Raw genomic sequence first — 16,099 nt, 5'->3', positions numbered from 1 at the left:
CATAATCTTACAGAAAAATATATAATATAATTTAGTGAATTAGTCTCAAATGCAAGAAAATTCACGGTTATTTTTCTTTCTCTTTAGAAGGTTTTCCAACTGATAGCCTGGAAAAACAAATTATTTGCTGAACTTAGCACTTCAGTTTTCTCTTATTCAGGGGAGAGAACTCCCCCATATAAAATGTAAAATATCTTAATATTTATTTTTATAACTTAAATTGATTTTTCTTTTCTATCAAATCAAATGCAATGGAGCAGGAGTTCTGTGTTTGTCACCAATCCTTTATTGAAACTGGTAACTTACACACTTTATAATAGAACAACAAAAATAATGTTCAATATATACAGCCTTTGCATGGACTACCTGACTATACACAAGCAAAGTGATAACACAATCTAATCTTCATCATAATCTGTGCACAAAAAGACACCAAACAGACAACATGTGCACATCACAGTGAAATGACATCACAGGTCCAGTGAAAATTCAGCATAATACAAAACGGACTGCTCTATTGCAAATGACATCTTTCTAAATGCCCAGCTCTTACTCAGTAGTAATTTACCCAGAGTCTGAAGCAGAGATTGGTTGTGTGGCTATAAGTCTCTTGAGTGAGACAACCTCTGCAGATAAGTTTGCTATCCCCTGCTTCAAATACAAGTTCTCTGGGTCAGAAACTTTGTAGCCACTGTCTTTCATTTCAACAACTCCAGTTTTGAAACTATTCTGAGTTTTGCCACTCAGTTCTTTTTGATGCCAGTGCTCCGATTTGAGAGACCAATCTTGAATGTTAGTCACTTGCACTGAGAAAGGAGTAAGAGAAGAATGTACCATACTTGGGGCACTATGCTTTTCGAGTTCGAAATGTCTTTTAGATGTCATGTCAATAGGTGAGGAAAGTTTTTGCGTGGCCTCAAATTCATTATCAAAGGCTTCTACTTTGATCTGCATGGCTTTGGCTTTGATCCGGAGCTTGTGTGGCAAGGCAGAGGAATTCACTTCTGGAACTTTAACCACAGTTGCATGCACATGCTTGAGTTCAACTGGAGAATGGATGGGGCCCTTGGGGACCTGTTGCTCGTCTTCTCCATCAGATGACTTTCCTACCACACCATCATCAGTTTCCGACGTTCTCGGGGAGTTGCTGGAGGATCGGTTGACTTGCAGTAGTGGGGGAGAGTGTGAGTACCCAGAGAAAGAATTCCCCATATAGTTTTGATAGATGGACGCTGTGTAAGAGCCTCGGTCATCTCTTGGCTCCCTTGTGTAGCTCTCTAATTCCATTGGCTCTTGCTTGATAATCTGGAACTTGTTTTCAGGACTTCTGCAACTTCCCTGCACAGAGCTCTCCTGCGTGTGTTCTACTGAGGACACTTCTGAAACATCGGACAGCGAGCTTTGTGGAGAGTGTTTAATGACAGAAATACAACTACTTGACACCATCGAGGGTTCGTGCTCGTCCACAAATGAACTCACATTGGATTTGGAAGTCTGGTAATCTTGAAAGTACACAGCTGTAGAATTACTGAGTTTCTGAATCTCTTGAGCATATGCTGTGGAGCTAATTAAACCAAACTTTAATTTTAGTGAAAGCAGCTCAGCTTTTAAAGTGGCGTTTTCTTCTCCCAGTGCAATTAGTTTGTTCTCTAAAACCAGGTCATTCAGTCGACGCTTCTCACGAGATCTTTTGGCAGCTTCATTATTTTTCCGCCTTTTTTCCCAATACATAGCATCTTTCTTTTCATCAGGAATGAATTCCCGTTTCCTCCGACACGCAGAAGATTTGTTCTTCCCCACACTTCCTTCACTGAGAAGCAGCTCCTCACCTGTTGTGGAGTCTTCAGACACTTCCGTTAAAGCAGAATTAAGGACCATCATCTTGTCCACATTGCTACTGGCATCAAGAGACGCCTGCTCCTTTTTGACGGTCTGCATTTTTCTCAGCTGCATCAGAAACAACTTTACCCTATCTATGTGTGTAGGAGAACAAATTAATTTCCCCGTATTCTCAAGCTCTTTAAAAACTCTGGTTTAAAATCCATCAATATTCTTCCTTTTGTTCTACTGTCTGGGATAAATCCGTCAGGCTCCTTATTGAATGAAGTTGGGCCTCCTTCGTTATCTGCAATACATGAACAAAAAAAAAAAACCCAGTTATTCATTGGATAAATGTTTATTACAAATTATGTACAAGGAAATATGCTAAGCATTTAGGGCATACAAGCACAGATGAGGCACGGCCACAGTTCTTTCTTTCAACGAGTTAGCATTTTCAAAAAGGAAATAAGTTCCCAAATACCTAAACTATAAAGCTGTAAAGGACAAATCCCTAATGAGGCCTATCAGTAAGAGAATATGTGATCCAGGAAAGTGAGGGAAAAATAAAATAACCTCTGCCCAGGGAGAAATAGAGAAAGGCTATATTTAATGAGGCAAAATGGAGAAATAGTTGGGTGTGGGCAATTACAGGAAGGAAATGACAGATAGCCTCTGGTTGGTAAGTTTCTAAACAGTACATGCACACCGTGGTGCTTCTAAATAATGTTACCTAATATTTACATCACTGCCAAGCAGATATGCTCACCTCTTAAAAGGGACTTTACCAAGTAAACTTTAACGTGAGTAAAAAAAAAAGTTCTGCACTACTATATGGAATAAAATATAAATGGAGACAAACTTCTTCTACAAAAACTAAAGTAAAAGCCACATTAACAACGGAGCTGTTGGTTTTAATCTATACCTTAACGTGGACATAAACCTGCCCATCACATCCTTGACTGCCTGGGAGGCTTATATCCCAGCAAATTCCACCAGGTGACTCACTGCAACTAAATGAAAAGGATTCTTCTCCATCAAGCCATCTCTTTACAAGCATCTGAGTTTAAGAGATTAGAATTTTTTTTTTCTGATTCCTTTGAATTTGTTCTATCAAACATTCAAGATTGAAGTATCCAAAATATTTTTTGTGATCTTGAAAATTCTGTCAAAATAGATTTCAGATTTCAGTTACATAGTAGCTTTGAACTAAAAAACAGTTACTAGGCGGGACACGGTGGCTCACGCTTGTAATCCCAGCACTTTGGTAGGCCGAAGCGGGCAGATCACGAGGTCAGGAGATCGAGACCATCCTGGCTAACATGGCGAAACCCCATCTCTGCTAAAAAATACAAAAATTAGCTGGGTGTGGTGGCATGCGCCTGTAATCCCAGCTACTCGGGAGGCTGAGGCAGGAGAATCACTTGAACCTGGGAGGCAGAGATTGCAGTGAGCTGAGATCGCACCACTGAACTCCAGCCTAGTGACAGAGCAAGACTTCCTCAAAAAAAAAAAAACCCACACAAAACAAAAAAACACTTATTATTCAAAGGGGGTTTTTAAAAGTATAGTGCATTCTTGAAATTATTTTAAACCAAGAGAATATAGTTACAGAAGAAAATTTCTTTCATTTATATGAATTAGTTTCAAGTAAAATATAAGAACTCAAAAATAGAATCATTCATTAGTTTCCTCTTCCATTGATGAAATACTTACAGTACAAATTTGGCCTGACAGTTGCCTTAGCTTGCGATAATAAAATCCATGTTATGTTCCAGTAGCAATCATTGCATGGGGGCTTTTGAATTTAACTGTCTTTCTAGACACTGATTCTCTGCCTAATGTTCCAGTCAGTAATATTTTTCATAAAATAGACGTGGTACAACAACAGTTCCATCAGCACGATCTGCACACAGTGGCACTTTATCCTACCATACTAAAAAGATGTAATGAGCCAGGTGTGGTGGCTCATGCTTGTAATCCCAGCACTTTGGGAGGCCGAGGTGGGCGGATCACCTGAGGTCAGGAGTTCAAGACCAGCCTGGCTAACATGGTGAAACCCTGTCTCTACTAAAAATACAAAAATTAGTCGGGTGTGGTGACAGGTGCCTGTAATCCCAGCTACTCGGGAGGCTGAGGCAGGAGAATCGCTTGAACCCAGGAACCCAGGAGGCAGAGGTTGCAGTGAGCCGAGATCACGCCATTGCACTCCAGCCTGGGGACAAGAGCGAGACTTCGTCTCAAAAAAAAAAAAAAAAAAAAAAAGATGTAATGTTCTTACATGATGTCACTATCTCTTTCTTACACCTAGTTTCATAATGACTAATAAAATGAAGTTTACTTTTATCAATTGGAAAAGCCTGCCAGCTTCTTTTGTCTTTTCCAGAAGGAATGAAAGGAATTATATAATAATTTCAGGATCATAAAGAATAATGTTTCATGCCAGGTTTTTGCCCATTAAACTGAGCCAACATAGTTAAGGGAACAGCTAGTCGTAACTCAGAGAAATTTGTGATTATTAATACCAAGTTTCTGTTTGTTTTTTGATAATGAAATTTTAATGGGAAATGAAGGCAACGAGTATGTCACAGTCAGCAGTGATGCTGCAGAGAAGGAATCTTCCTATTTATCACAATATTATTTCCTTTTCTTTTTTTTGATACAGAGTCTCGCTCTGCTGCCCAGGCTAGAGTGCAGTGGTGCAATCTTGGTGCACTGCAGCCTCTGCTTCCCGGGCTCAAGGGACTCTCCTGCCTCAGCCTCCTGAGTAGCTGGGGTTACAGTTGCGCGCCACCACGCCCAGCTAATTTTTTTGTATTTTTAGTAGAGATGGGGTTTTACCATGTCGGTCAGGCTGGTCTTGAATTCCTGACCTCAGATGATTTGCCTGCCTCGGACTCCCAAAGTGCTGGGATTACAGGCGTGAGCCACCACGCCCGGCCAACAATACTATTTCCTCTAATTTGCATTTAGGTTTTGTCCTCTAACATGAAAACCCAGTTTCCTTTACATATTGAATGGATTCTTTCCTCTGTTGAAGTCTGCACTCTGCCATTCAGCAAAGTCCTCCTGCTAAAGTAAAATGAGTGGAGAAGTAAAGAGGAAGATATCCCAGTTAAAGAAGACAATTGCACTGACCTTTCCCAAGGCACCTTTCAAATCTCCACTATATTCTCGGCCACTACTTTTTTCCACTTTTAGTTTTTAAACATCATATGATCCCTTGCAGACTATTATTCTGGTTATTTTCTCCACCTGAGAATCTTTCTCTTCCATGTGTTATCTTATTTGTTCCTTCTTAAAAAAAAAATCAGATTCCTTTATTTTGCCTCACTTACTAGATTTACAGTAATGCTTTTGAAATGCCCCGCCATTCTGTCTTAGTTACTCTTCCTAAACTTCTAGGACCTTTTCAAGGTTGGGGCCCAATTGGGAAGGAGCCTTCACAATCCTATTTCTATTTAACTAAAATAGCCAGCCCCATTTGTCTTAAAATTTCCTTAACTCATGTCTTCTAGGTGTCTAAGTACTGTATGACTACTTTATCATCTCTACAACTTTGTTGGTACATTAACCTACAGAAAACTTCATTTGCTTTTTTTTTTTTTTTTGAGACAGAGTTTCACTCTTGTTGCCCAGGCTGGAGTGCAATGGTACGATCTTGGCTCACCGCAACCTCCGCCTACAGGGTCCAAGCAATTCTCCTGCCTCAGCCTCCCAAGTAGCTGGGATTACAGGCATGTGCCACTACGCCCAGCTACTTTTGTATTTTTAGTAGAGATGGGGTTTCTCCATGTTGGTCAGGCTGGTCTTGAACTCCCGACCTCAGGTGATCTGCCTACCTTGACCTCCTAAAGTGCTGGGATTACAGGCGTGAGCCACCTCGCCAGGCCACCTCATTTGTTTTTAATCATCTTCTTCCTATTTGAATTTCATGACATGTCACTATAAATCTGTGATTCTGCTCTCATCTGTATGTATTACATTCATGGTCTCAACAACTCAATGGCAAATCACCACACTATCTTAGGATATTTTCTGTAATATTATGTATCAAATAACCTTGCAGTGTAGAAAAGAGTTTATCAGCATTGTGGGATGGTACGGAGAGAGGCACAATCATATACACTGTGTGTGTTTCCACATGTTTGTCTTTTGTGCCCAACTACACTGCGAATTACTTCAGGGCGGAAATTAAAATATACTTGTCTTCTAGCAAAAACCTGAAGATATTAGGTGCTCAACTTTTCATCAACAGTCACCCATATACCTTATATAAGAGAGTTTTGTAACCAGAAAACCTTTTTGATGCTTTCTTTTTAATGTTATGTGAATTGTAAAGAGGATATTCTACTTATTAACAGAGAGATTCTCTTATTCATTAATTTATTCAACACATATGGAGCACCTACTGTGTACTGGGCACAAGGGGAGACTGGGGCACATAAAGAGGGAGAGAAAAACCAAACTCCCGAGACCAGGCACTCAGTCGTGGGTGGGTGGGAGACAAACAGGTGAGCAGAGGGGAACCAGGTGTGAGTGCAGAGTTGCACAGACATGGGCCTGGGGTGCAGGCTTTCTTCTTGTCATGGAGATAATAACAAAAACAATCATAATAGGTGCCATTTATTGAACACTTACCACAGAATGGGCACTGGGAGCCCGACCTGCTTTCTTTCATTCACTTTTGGTGACAATTTTCATATAAGAAAACTAAGGCTCAGAGAAGTCAAGTGACTTGCCCAGTGTCACACAGCTAGTTAAATGGCAGAGCGTACATTCCGGCCCAGTTCCTTTACTCTCTCCTACACTTTCACAGGTGGTTCTGCATCTGTGCAATGCAGTCTCATTTACACACAGTTCTCTTTTGTGTCACTTTCGTTTCTGAGTAATACATACCCTTTTACTAAGTTACTTTGGGCGCAGTAAGGCACTATGCTAGCTTAACTTCTTCTTCTTTTTTTTTTTTCTTTTTGAGATGGAGTTTTGCTCTTGTTGCCCAGGCTGGAGTGCAATGGCGCGATCTTGGCTCACCACAACCTCCACCTCCTGGGTTCAAGCGATTCTCCTGCCTCAGCCTCCCGAGTAGCTGGGATTACAGGCATGCGCCACCATGCCCAGCTAATTTTGTATTTTTAGTAGAGACGGGGTTTCTCCATGTTGGTCAGGCTGGTCTTGAACTCCTGACCTCAGGTGATCCACCTGCCACGGCCTCCCAAAGTGCTGGGATACAGGCGTGAGCCGTCGCGCCTGGCCCCTTAACTTCTCTTAGATGCTGTCTTAACTTCTTTAGCCAGCAAAGATACTATCTAGAACTTTTCCCCATCCTCCTTAGATGTTTCAGATCTGGCACTATTTATGAATTGAGAAAACATTTTATTAATGTTCATATCTTTACTGAAATTTTAACCTCCTGGCCATTCTGATTATGTTAAATAGAGAAAAAGAAATATGATAGCTGTGGACATTGTCACCTATGATCTTTTTTTTTTTTTTTTTTTTTTTTAACAAATCCAAGAGTGTAATCTGTTTTCAACATGAGGTGGGGGACAGTGTCTCTCTGACCCTCTCATTTTGCAGATTAATCAGCTAGAAGACAGGCTGACCTTCCCAAGACCACACAGCGGTTGGGCACAGATGGGCTCTGAGCTCTCCTTATGCCCCTCAACAATAAACTTAAAGCAAATGCAAAAGTAGTTTACGATGCCTTCAAAAAGCCTCAGGATTTATGCTAACCTAACAAATTTATTTCAAGCCTCAATATTTTCCCTTATGATTAATTTAACAATTACTTCATCTATGCATCATCTTTTCAAATCAACATCTAATGTTGTGGTGTATTAGTCATTGCTTAAGTTTCTTTTTTGGTGAATAATTGACACTACATGCCAATTCTATGATGTTAGTGTATTCAGCACGATTAACTTCATTACACACATTAGATGATACGACTCTCCTTGAAAACACAAATAAAAAAGAGAAATTTAAGAGGAGGTATTATTACATACCAGTTGACATATTTTTCCATACATACTCTGAAGGTGCCATCACTAATTAATGCTTTTGTGTAGTCCATCACACTACTTCTCTAAGCAAGAATTATATAGCAAGAATTATATTTCATAAGCCCAGATTTTTAAAGTTTAAGTCAGATTACCCTATTATTTTTAATTAAGTATAAGATTTGATTTAGAAAATTCTATAAAAGAATATAACCTCATAACAATAATTCTAGACCAAATTTATCCTTGAGGAGTTATCTCATTACTTACGTTTATGATAGACCTTTATCTTCCCTGGTCTCTCACAGAACTAATGTTTAACAATCCAAGCTCCACAAAACAAAAGAATAAACATGCTTTGTTTCAATCATCTGAAATCTTACTAATAGTCTAAACATTAAAATCTACTCTGAGAACATTTTGTTATTAATTATCTCTAAAGGGTAAGTTTTATTGCAAATTGCAATATATATTTTGTTTTTAAAATTCTGTCAATAGACGATAAAATACTATTTGATACGCCCAATGATTTGGAAACATTATAGAATTATCTTATTTTCCTTCTACTCTTTGAATGTATTGTTTTCTCCCTGTTATATAATATAGATAACAGTAAAGGAAAAAAAAATGTCTTCACGGTAAACCTAAGTTATGTTAACTGTAAGCCATCTCTCCAGTAAGACAGCAGATGCTTATTTTTTAGATAAATGTCATTTTCATGAAAAAAATCAAATCAATTAATCAATTAACATCTCTTTATACTTTTAAAGTATGAATACTAGCAACATGTTAACCCTACATTTTCTTCCTGTGGGTAAAATTCACAGTATCTGCGTCAATGAAATGCTTTACTTCTTTTCATGGATGAGAAAACAATCTAGTATTTAAAAGCAGAGATGAAATAAGAAAAGAATTCACTACACATGTACGACCCAGAGGAAATGGGGAGTGAAAAAACTCAGTCAGAAAACACTGAAGTTGCAAGAGAATTTTCTAATCCCATTGAAAAAGAGAAGGATTTTTAAACTGAGAAAACTATGTTAAACCTCTGTAAGGGCCATTCTGTCCCCAAGAAGCAGCTTACCCCAAAGTTAGAGAGAAATGTGCACTTGATCAAGACAGGCAAGACACACACACACACACACACACACACACACACACACACACTCGCACACTGCCAGAATCTATTCTATCATAGCAACAAATTGACCTACTTTTTCTATTTGGGTGCCTCTGTAAATAAATGTGTCAAAGCCTGATCCAGTTTATGATAAATGAAAATATTTCAAGTTCGACAAAGGACTAGCTGAAAATTAAATTTAAATTTAATAAATACGATGACAACATTGCATTTTATTACATCACTGATGTAATTTAAGTAATTGAAATATGAAACAGTATAACTTAACATTCTTCTTTAAGAGGTCGTCAGTGTTTGAAACTTAATACACAATTAAATTATTCTGAAGCCTGCACAGAGTTAGCACATACACGCTAGCACGACCAAACAATTAACTGCACAGCTTGAGAAATAAGAACAGCTCTCACTAAAGATGGGTAGTAACATGGGGGAAAAACAGAACAGTAATAATTTTTTAAAAATCAATAGAAACTTAAAAGTGGGGACTATTAATATCTTGAAACTTCTGAAAAGATAACTGATCAGTGTAGCAACTAATCTGAAATCTTAAAAGGACACCAACAATCACAAAGTAACCCAGTTGTAGAAAATTCTCCAATGAATAAGTAATACATGCAACATGGTGTAATGATGGCAAAAATGGTGGGCTCGGGGGGCAGTCAGGCTGAGAAAATTCTTGAAAGTTTCTAATGATAAAGTAGAATCATCCCAACTTGCTTCACTTGGCTTTTTAATTTCTTTTTCCACTTTTCTAGTCCGTGGATGATTATAAATGTCATTTTCTACCTTATGAATAGAGTGGATTTTTAAATGCTTATTTGTAGTGTTTATTTGAAGGCCAGTTAATTACAGTTTAAGACCCCTAAAAAGCTAATTAATAAAAGACATGTTCTGATAACTAAAAGGCTTATAAACATCATTCTGAGTCCTATGAAACTGAGTCCTCAAAGCACAGATTATTAACAATGGCATCTAGCAAATCTCTAGTAAACTTTATCATAAAAACAAGCTTATGCTCTCTTATTAAAGCCATATGAGAAACAGTTTTGGGTGTTTGTTTTTTTTTTAACTACAGTAAAGTTACTTACAAAGAAATGTGAAAGATAACTGGAGTAGTCGTAATAAAAATTCATTTTGAAACTGAAAAATTCTTATGTAATGTCTGTGATCAAAGGTCAACGTCTTTCGACATTCTCATACAAGTCCAACCTGGATAGAAATCAACTCAAATATAATTTAGAAAAATAACAGGATATCAAACAATGTGTTAAACCCTGTGAAATACAGGCATACCTTACAAAAACAAGAAATGAATATTAAAGGAAATTTCAATTACATTGTTTCTGTTATATTTTGAATTGAATCCCAAGTGTGCTCTCATTCCTCAATACAAATTAAAAATAAACAACTTTAACAGCATCAATGGCATCTGGATTACAATGGAAATCATGAAGTATATGAGTTTAACCTGGGTAAAAATAAAGCCCAGGCAATATGACTGCACCTTTTCCATTCCATGCTGCAATCGCATTTACATCTCGAAATTGACTCTAATGACCAAGGCAAGGTCAACTAGAAAAATCCACTCAGCTGGTGAGTCAGGCACATTGCTCAACGTCCGAAAGGCCTCTCACAAAGGGTTTTAATTTTCAGGCTGTTGCATCACAGTGATGTTATAACTGCACTGCACAAAAATAAGTCTTTAACCCAGAAAAGGAAATTGTTTCAAAAACTACAGTGAGTGTGAGAATACACTTTGTTGAGGTGCAAATTTCCCCATCTGGTTTTCAGGCTCTGCGACCTGGGCTGCAAATTCATTTCTCTGAGTTTCCATTTCCTCATCTATGAAATGTGGATGATAATAGAGCCCCTCAACACTGTGCCTGGCACATGCAGAGTATGTGTTTAGTAAATACTAACTCTTTATCTCTTTTCTGAAGAATGATCAGTATCAAAAGGCAACGATGCCTATCAATTCCAGGCTGTTTTTGCTGCTCATGACTCTTACTGAAGCCCTGACCTATGTCGCAAGTGTAAGGGTAAACCAAATGAAAATTTGGTCAAAAGGGTCAAATATCAACAGTTTCACAGGACTGGCCTTAGTTTTCAGGTTACATATACCCCCTACAAGAGAGCTGATCTGTGGGGTCTCACCATCCACTGCTGATCTCAGACCACAAAGTTTTAGATAGAGAAATCATCCAGGCTACAGAAAATGAGTCACAGAACGTGTAAGGGAATTGGAAAAAGCTGAGCTATTAATATGGCAGTTGTCACTTCATTCCTGCTACTATAATCGACTCATCTCTCTATTCCTTCAAGCAGCTACCCAAAACATTAACCCAATGACTTGGGAAGTTTGAGGTTCTGCAATCCTGTCAGGAATTCCCCTTAAACTGAAATTAACATTGAACACAATGGCAAATTAAAATATATATATATTATTAGAACAAAAAAAGTATCTCCAGAAAGATCTTACAGACTTAATTCCAACACGAATCCTTACTGTTACTGCGAAGAGATTTACAAAGAGAAAAATGAAGGTAAACACACACACACACACACAAAGATTCTGGTTCTTGGTCAATAACACAGGAAACATTTATTGAACTCCTCACAACCAACTAAGTCAACAGGTTTTATTCCCTCAGTTTACCCTCTGGAGAGTGATGGAAATCAGGACAGTGTTGGAAGATAACAAGCTGGGGCCTGGGACCCAGGGTTCTTGTAAGCCCAGGGCCTGCGCTCTTAGGATCTGTACCTCACCGAAACCTGTTCTCTAACTACTGCCTGTAACAAGAGGGAAACTGATTAGGGATAGGGGTGTAGGGTATGATGCCAAAGAAAGCAAGTTTTCGGTCAGTTTTCAACAAAGAGCAGATTGCGTTGATATGCTTCAGGAGAACATCAGTGATGTCTCCATGAATTACTGCATGGGTACAATCTTGGAAGTCTTTATGCGAGGATGAAAGTACTGTAGTTTTACAGTAGGACAGCAGCGTCTATGTGGGCGTTTAGATTTTATTTTGAACTCGAGATCAGTGTTCTCTCTCCTCTAGCCTGTGACCACATAAATTAAAGGTTAAAAAAAATCGGCTCAACTCAACTGGCCAAAGTCAAGCTGAGGCCTTCCTTTTAATCACTATCAATACTGGAGCGCCCCCATCCCCAATTTCTGTGGCCGGTGGACGTTTGGAGGTTTTTCTTAAGGTCTTTTTCACTTCAAGAATGGAGACGCGCTTGGCTCAGAAATACAATGAAGACTCTTGGAACAAAGGTGTCTGCAGGTTTCTGAACCTCACCGCAGAACAGGCGCGGAGTCAGGCCCCTGGATTTGCCCTGTTGGAAGGAGGGCCGCGGAGACGCAGGCGCTCCGGGTCGCCCGCGCTGCCCCTGTCTGCTCCGTGCGGGCGCCGGGGTCCCTGGCTCCCTGGCTTCCCGGCTCCCGCGGCTCGGGCGAACCCAGAGCGCACCCGTATGCCGGCCCCGGCCGGTCCCTAGCGCCCGGGCTCCACGGGCCGCGCCCCCACGCGGCGCCTCCCAGAGACCCTCCCTCCCTCCGGGTGGGCGGCGCAGCGGGGCCTCGGCGCCGCGAGGACCCCCCGCGCCAGAACAAAGGAATGTGGGGAGGGGGCAGGGAGGAGCGCAGGCCACCGAGCAGCCCCAGTATAACTGCCGCCCGGAGGCGCTTCTCGGTCCCGACCCGAGGTCCCCGCCCGCCACTACCAGACCCGCCCCCAGCCCCGGATTCTCGCAGACCCCGGATTCTCGCAGGAGGGAGCGGCGCACTGGGGGCCGCACGGACGCGCCATTGGAGATCGCGATCGGAAGGTGGCGCCACGCTGCCCCTACAGGCCCGGGACTCCCACCCGAGCTCGCAAAGTAGGTCGGGGTCTGAAGCTGGGGGCCTAGAGCAACTAGCTTCTTGGAAAGCGACTGCAATTATTTGGGGTAATATACTCTGTTTCAGAGACGTCCACCCCCCCACCTCCCACCAAAAAAAAAAAAAAAAAAATCCTGCACTTAATTTAAATGTTACGTTATATACATCCCATCATATACATATATTCACACATAATCACTATGTAACAGTCCAGGAAGAAATTTAATATTTGGGTAAATTACATATTCATACATCTTCACATGAGTAAAACTAGGGTATTCAGACAAAAATACAATCTACTAACCGATATCTGTTTCCCATAGGTCATATCTGGTCTGGGGGTAAATAAATACTTCTGACCTCACTTACTGTTGTTATTTACAAAAGCCAAGAACAGAAGATGACACTTGGCCATTCCCTGCTGTTCTCAGAGAACAGCAGTTTCCTAAAGTGTCCTTTAAAAACATAAATGGGAGCCAGCATCCAGCAAATCACCGGGCGCTGCGAAATGCCTTCCTAAAAATACAATCTTATCAAAGGTCTCCGAAGGCGTGGAGTTAAAACTACAGCAAATGGCCTTGAACTTGTATTTGCACACAGCCCTAGAGAAAACACCAGAAATAGCACTGCGAGGCCACAATTGTTAAAATGTGATAGGGCTAAATTTAGAAGAACGCGCGTTTCATTTAGGGCAAAAGACACACATTCGGCAGCATGAGCAAACTCCATGCTTACCCGGTTGTCTACTTTCCTGTTTAAAATATCCTTAAGGAAAAAAAAAACTGTTATAGTGACATTCTTAAAGGCTGAGACTGTCCTACTTTCTTCGTAGCAAGATTATAAAATCACGTAATTAGCTCCCTCTCTCTATGCTCACTGCCAGCAAATTCGGCAGTTACATAATGCAACATTTCCAGGAAACTATTATGTGATTTGTCTTGTCGTGTCTGAAAAAGCGATGACAATAAGGTGAGAAAAAGGGCTGATCGAATGGAATGCATTAAAATTAGGAAGGTGGGGAGGTAAACGTCACAATGGTTCGTCCCAGATTTAAAAATAACAGCTGAGAACATTGAAAGGGCGAACCCCAGTAGTACCCAAGATCAGAATTCAATCCGAGCAATTCTTGCTTTCAGGTTTTGTAGTATCGTTTTAAAACCTGCTTATTTGGGACGTAATACAGACGTAAATAACGATCTAATATCCAACGCTGCGCCTCAATTACCAAATCATTGCACACATACGCGCATATTCCCACATCAGCCCGCAATTCTTGCCAACATTTCACCGTGGGCAGATTATGCAATGTATGAAAGGACAAATCCCACAACCTTCCCGAGGGCTTGTAAAACACGCTGACGACAAACAGGGTGGAAAACGTCTGTGCAGACACAGCCCCTGACACAAACAAACGCCGCGCAGGCATTCTCCGAATGCCGTCACCGTTCACGCTACCAACCCTTTTTCTCACCAAGCAAATTAAGACTATTCCCCATTCCTCAACCCCCCATTCCTCTCCCCCCTACGCCGCCAGCCCCAGAGAAGGAAAGAGAAAGAAAGACACTAGAGAGGAAAGAGCATCTTCCCGCTCGGAGAGGGCTCAGCCTGCCTGGCGCTCTTCTTTACCAAAACATCAATTTTCCTGAAATCAGGAGACATTATGCAACAGCAGCGGGGGGAGAGCGCAAACCAGCCAGGACTACGTGCCGGCGCGAAGGCGCTGCAATCAAAGCAGCCACCTTAAGGTGGCGAGTCCCATCCTGACAAGGCAGCAAAAGTTTATGTAATGAATGCCCCGCGCGCACTCGCCGCCGCTGGCGAGCCCAGCTTACAGCCCGACCCCGCACACAGCGCGGCCCGCACCCCGCGCCCGCCCGCCCGCAGCGCGCCCGGGGAGCGGTCGCCGGGCCCCCGGCCGGCGGTGGGCGGAGCGCTTACCGTGTTCCTGCTCTCGGGCCGGCGAGGAGAAAGAAAGGGGCGGCCGGGAGTCGGGCCGGCGGCGCTAGGGGCTCGGGCCGGGCCGGGCCTCCGGGGCCGCGGCGGGAGGCGGGCGGCGGCGAGGGCGCGGCGCGGGAGGCGGGCGGGCGCGCCGGGTCCGCGGGCGCCGTGGCCGCGCCGAGAGATGTGTGTTAGTAGGTCAGTTCCGAGCGCCGCGCTACGTCGCCGCCCGCCAGCCCCGCGTGACTGGCGGCCGCGGCCCCAATCGCCGCGCCCGCACCCGCCCCCGGCCCGCCGCCAATGGCCGCGACCGGCAGGGGCGGGCCGGGGCGGGCACTCCGCGGCCCCGCCCCGCCTCCCCGCCTTCAGCTCCCCCTCTGCGGCGGCGCCACTACCAGCTCGCGTCCCTTCCCGGCCAGGGCCACCGCCGTCCGAGCGCCCGCGAGGGCTGGCGCCCCATTCCCGGCGCAACGAGTGTTGCGCAACGGCCCGCGCGCCCGACACGACCGGAGCGAGCCTGCAGAGGAGCCCGGGAGCCCCCCGTCCCACCGCCCCGTCCGCTCTTGGCTCCCTTCACCCTCCCGGTCGCCGCGGTGGCTCTGCGCACCCCGCGACCCTGACTCGCTCGCAGAGGCGCTTTTTGTCTTCCTGAGAGCCGCAGCCTGCTGGGCTACCTGTTGCCGACTGAGCACTGCGGGTTGCGGCTACCCGGGCGTGGCAGGGACCTTGGCCTCCCCTTCCCCGCACACTCCCGAGAGGAGCCCACTACCTTGGGGTGGGCAGGAGGGAAGGCGGGGGGTGGCGGCTGGCAAGCTGCCAACACTCGGGGCGCGCTGCGGCGGGGAAGGGGTTGGCGCGGCCGGGCAGCTGCGCAGGGCTGCGCGGCGGAGGCAGCGATTAAAATGCCCCGGCGCCTCTCCCGAGAGCCGCGACGGCCCGGAGCCGGGAGGGAAAGCTCCACGCACAAACACCGCCCCCTGCACAATTAGGGCGAAGATGACGGCTGCAAAGTTGTTGCGTAATACGACTGGGAAACGAGGCTCGCTGAGGTCCATGTACCCACCCCCGCCACGCGGGTGCGGCGTTCCTCGGAGGATGTGAAGGTCCGCGCTCGCGTGCGCCCCGCTGGGACGCCCACTGTCGTTTGGTGCTGGGGGCTTGAGACGACCGCGCGGGATCTCTTCCTGTGATCTTGAGCTGATAGCTGCTTAGTGTTATTTCTGCGTCTAACTGGATACGGTAGTCTTCTCTCCCAAATTCCCGGGCTACGGAAGAGACGTAAAAAAATGGGAAAAACAGCACCTAGCCGCGACTTCT

The 16,099-nt window shown here is 43.6% G+C and overlaps 1 protein-coding gene across 2 annotated transcripts; it reads right to left on the bottom strand.

The window, feature by feature from the left end:
• Positions 1 to 263: 263 nt before the first annotated feature.
• Positions 264 to 14,976, bottom strand: NFIL3 (nuclear factor, interleukin 3 regulated). 2 transcript variants are annotated; one of them, XM_002819952.6, is made up of 2 exons: positions 14,783 to 14,976; positions 264 to 2,125 (listed from the first exon to the last, which is right to left on the bottom strand). In XM_002819952.6, exon 2 carries the CDS (start codon positions 1,951 to 1,953, stop codon positions 565 to 567), a length of 1,389 nt encoding a protein of 462 aa, XP_002819998.4. In that variant the 5' UTR covers positions 1,954 to 2,125; positions 14,783 to 14,976; the 3' UTR covers positions 264 to 564. The 2 variants fall into 2 exon arrangements, with proteins under 2 accessions (XP_002819998.4, XP_054376143.2); XM_054520168.2 differs by lacking the exon at positions 14,783 to 14,976 and adding an exon at positions 6,718 to 6,737.
• Positions 14,977 to 16,099: the final 1,123 nt, after the last annotated feature.

This window comes from Pongo abelii, chromosome 13 (assembly GCF_028885655.2).
Source record: "Pongo abelii isolate AG06213 chromosome 13, NHGRI_mPonAbe1-v2.0_pri, whole genome shotgun sequence".
NCBI classification, from domain to species: domain Eukaryota; kingdom Metazoa; phylum Chordata; class Mammalia; order Primates; family Hominidae; genus Pongo; species Pongo abelii.
The sequence above is the reverse complement of the archived record's forward strand: the minus strand, read 5'-3'. Positions and strand labels throughout refer to the sequence as shown.

What these genes read in the sequence shown, in the direction of transcription:
- NFIL3 (XM_002819952.6), bottom strand. Translation starts at nt 1,953, where the DNA reads ATGCAGCTGAGAAAAATGCAGACCGTCAAAAAGGAGCAGGCGTCTCTT.